This window comes from Montipora foliosa, chromosome 13, assembly GCF_036669935.1.
Source record: "Montipora foliosa isolate CH-2021 chromosome 13, ASM3666993v2, whole genome shotgun sequence".
NCBI lineage: Eukaryota > Metazoa > Cnidaria > Anthozoa > Scleractinia > Acroporidae > Montipora > Montipora foliosa.
In genome coordinates this window covers 29,212,823-29,215,322 of record NC_090881.1, presented here as the reverse complement: position 1 = coordinate 29,215,322, position 2,500 = coordinate 29,212,823, and the positions used below count along the sequence as shown (strand labels likewise).

The 2,500-nt window shown below is 38.9% G+C and overlaps 1 protein-coding gene across 2 annotated transcripts in view; it reads right to left on the bottom strand.

The window, feature by feature from the left end:
• LOC137982835 (E3 ubiquitin-protein ligase RNF13-like) overlaps positions 1 to 2,500 on the bottom strand; it is a 19,920-nt gene that overhangs the window by 15,077 nt on the left and 2,343 nt on the right. For both annotated transcript variants that reach the window (XM_068829990.1, XM_068829991.1), the window contains exon 3: positions 1,989 to 2,072. In XM_068829990.1, coding sequence (XP_068686091.1) covers positions 1,989 to 2,072 — 84 coding nt within the window. The remainder of the gene's footprint in view (positions 1 to 1,988; positions 2,073 to 2,500) is intronic.

Sequence of the window (2,500 nt, the reverse complement as noted above, 5' to 3'; positions counted from 1 at the left end):
TAATATTGCACGACTAGAAAAACATCAGTCCATCGTCCACGTGGAGCGTACCTGTGAGGGGTACTTTCTTGCTCGATCGTGAGCTGTCAGATTGGGCGGAATGTTTCTTCGTCAAAGAAAAAGTGAGCGTTTTCACAACAAATTTATCCATGAGTAAGTTTTTATCAGTTTTCAACGAAAGAAACTACATTTTGCCGAAAAACTTACAACTTCGCTTATTTTTCATAAATCTCTTCTATAAGAGAAGGCAAGTGTGTCATTTCAGTGGTGTGTATATAAGGGCAAGCTTGTGTTGCACCAATAGAAGGAGACTCGTACCAGGTCCCCGACATGAAAAATAAAGCCTTGAACTTCAAATGCTTACGAAATCGAAGGTGACAAAGGTTTTTTAGCCTTTTTCCAAGATAAATCATCTTAAAAATGGCGTATTTATGCAGGAATTTCTAAGAAACGTCTTGATTTATGTTTCAGTTTATGAATTTTGTGCGTCCTTTTGTGAATTATGCGATTTTTCGTGAATTGTGCGATCGGATGAGATTTGAGGTCGATTGTGCGAAATCGCACCATCGCGTAATATCAGAAGGCCTGCTTATACAAGCATACGTTTATCTCTTATAATCTTTTATTATTTTAACTCAAGTGTAACTATGTTATGTTGAACAAATTGAATTTATGCTTTATGTGTTTTTTTGGAAATCCAGGTTGAGGAAGATTTAATATTTTTTTTTGTCCACAGAGTGTAAACAGAAACCCCACAAGGGTTGAAATGTGTAACCGCCCCTTGTGTGCTGGGAAACAAGCTTCTGAATATTCAATTTGATAAGTACCATATTTGGAACCACAAGAGAGAAACATTCAACCAATCAGTTCGCAAGAACACTGTGATGCAATACCACCAATGTTCTCGCGCGAAATTAATTGGAGGGAGGGGTTTCCAAATATGGTACCGCACTTAGCAGTGAATATTCAGAAGCTGTGAACATGCGTTACACGTTTCAACCCTTATGGGTTTTTGGTGTAAATCAATATCACAAATAAAGGTGATAGTTGTTAACTTTGATATTAAGTGCAGTCTTCAAATTTACTGCCTCTCCAGCAGTCATTCTCGCTGGTAAATGACACACAGCCTCACTGTTGCTTGCCTTTGAGCCACAGATGGAATCGAGAGGGCGACTGTTATTGTTTTTGGCGAGATTTACTTCCTCCAATGAGTAGTGAAACTCCTGTTTTAGAATTTCCAGTTTGACATAACAAACTGAACCTCGACAATCGTTTCCCGAGGCCACAATTGCGTTTACTCAAAGAAGAGAAAACTTGACTCCCGGTTCCTGTCCGTGGTCTAAATGCCACCCACAAAAAAGAAACTGTCGTTGCACACAAGCATTGAGATGGTGGGAACTTGTGTCTTATTGCATTTTCAATGAGTTACTACCCCCAGTAAAACATGAATCCTATCAAAAATGTGTTTACTGCATGTGAAGGAAGCGAAAAGCGATACTCAAGTGAACGGAAGTTTTGGTTGGACAAAAAAGAGACAAACGGAAGTGTTGGTTGGACAAAAAAGAGACAAAGCTGGAAGTCTGGGGATGAGCCTCCAGTTGAGACCGCCATTTTAACTGTTTTGAGTCCGTCCCAAATGAAAGACACTTGTTCTTAGCTTCAGGAGATTGTAGCACTAGCTAACTCAAAGAAAAATGGAAACATTGAAGCTAATAGTATTAACTTTACCTCAAAACTGACTTTTGTTTCAAAACATCGTCTGATAGTGTGTTTTTGTGCTTCAGATAGATCGTATGTTGCTTTCAATGTTCTGTATGTGGTTCGTGACCCTTTTCCCACGAAACCCCCCTACCCCTTGGAAATTACTGCCCTTTAACCCCCCCCTTCTCCTTCGGAATTTCCAATGATCTTCCGTGGTGGGGGTATGGATATTTTCTGGAACCACACATTGAGAAAAAATAAAGATTAATTAATGTTTAGAAAATTACCTTTTCTGTGTAGGATACCACCTCACTGAAACTTGCCCATAAATAAATATGACATTTTGGAGCGGAACTGTCATTGATATGTTTCTGTTATATTGAAAAAAAGAAAAATAACAACAACTCAATGAAACAATAATCAGGCACAAAGATATACTGGCAAAAAGAGCTGTCTCCCAATGACTTGTTTAACACTCAAACTGCCGGTCCCAAGATGAAGCTACAAACGGGGTTAGGTATCACATTATCAAGGGCTTTACACATAACCACCACAAGTGGTTATTTTGATTCACTGGTGTTTCTTCATTTCCTTTGATTTCATGGACTTGCAGCCAAATTTTTTGCAATAAACTAAAGCAGGTAAAGCCACAGGCTCCCCAAGCTGAAAATATGTGGTGTATGTGACAGTTTGTGTATATAGAGAATTGTATGTGAAAATCACCGATTGTAAAAACGAACGAAACTTTGCCTTAAAATTCACCTCTTTGGCTGCCCGGTCACAAGTCAACAATGGTCGT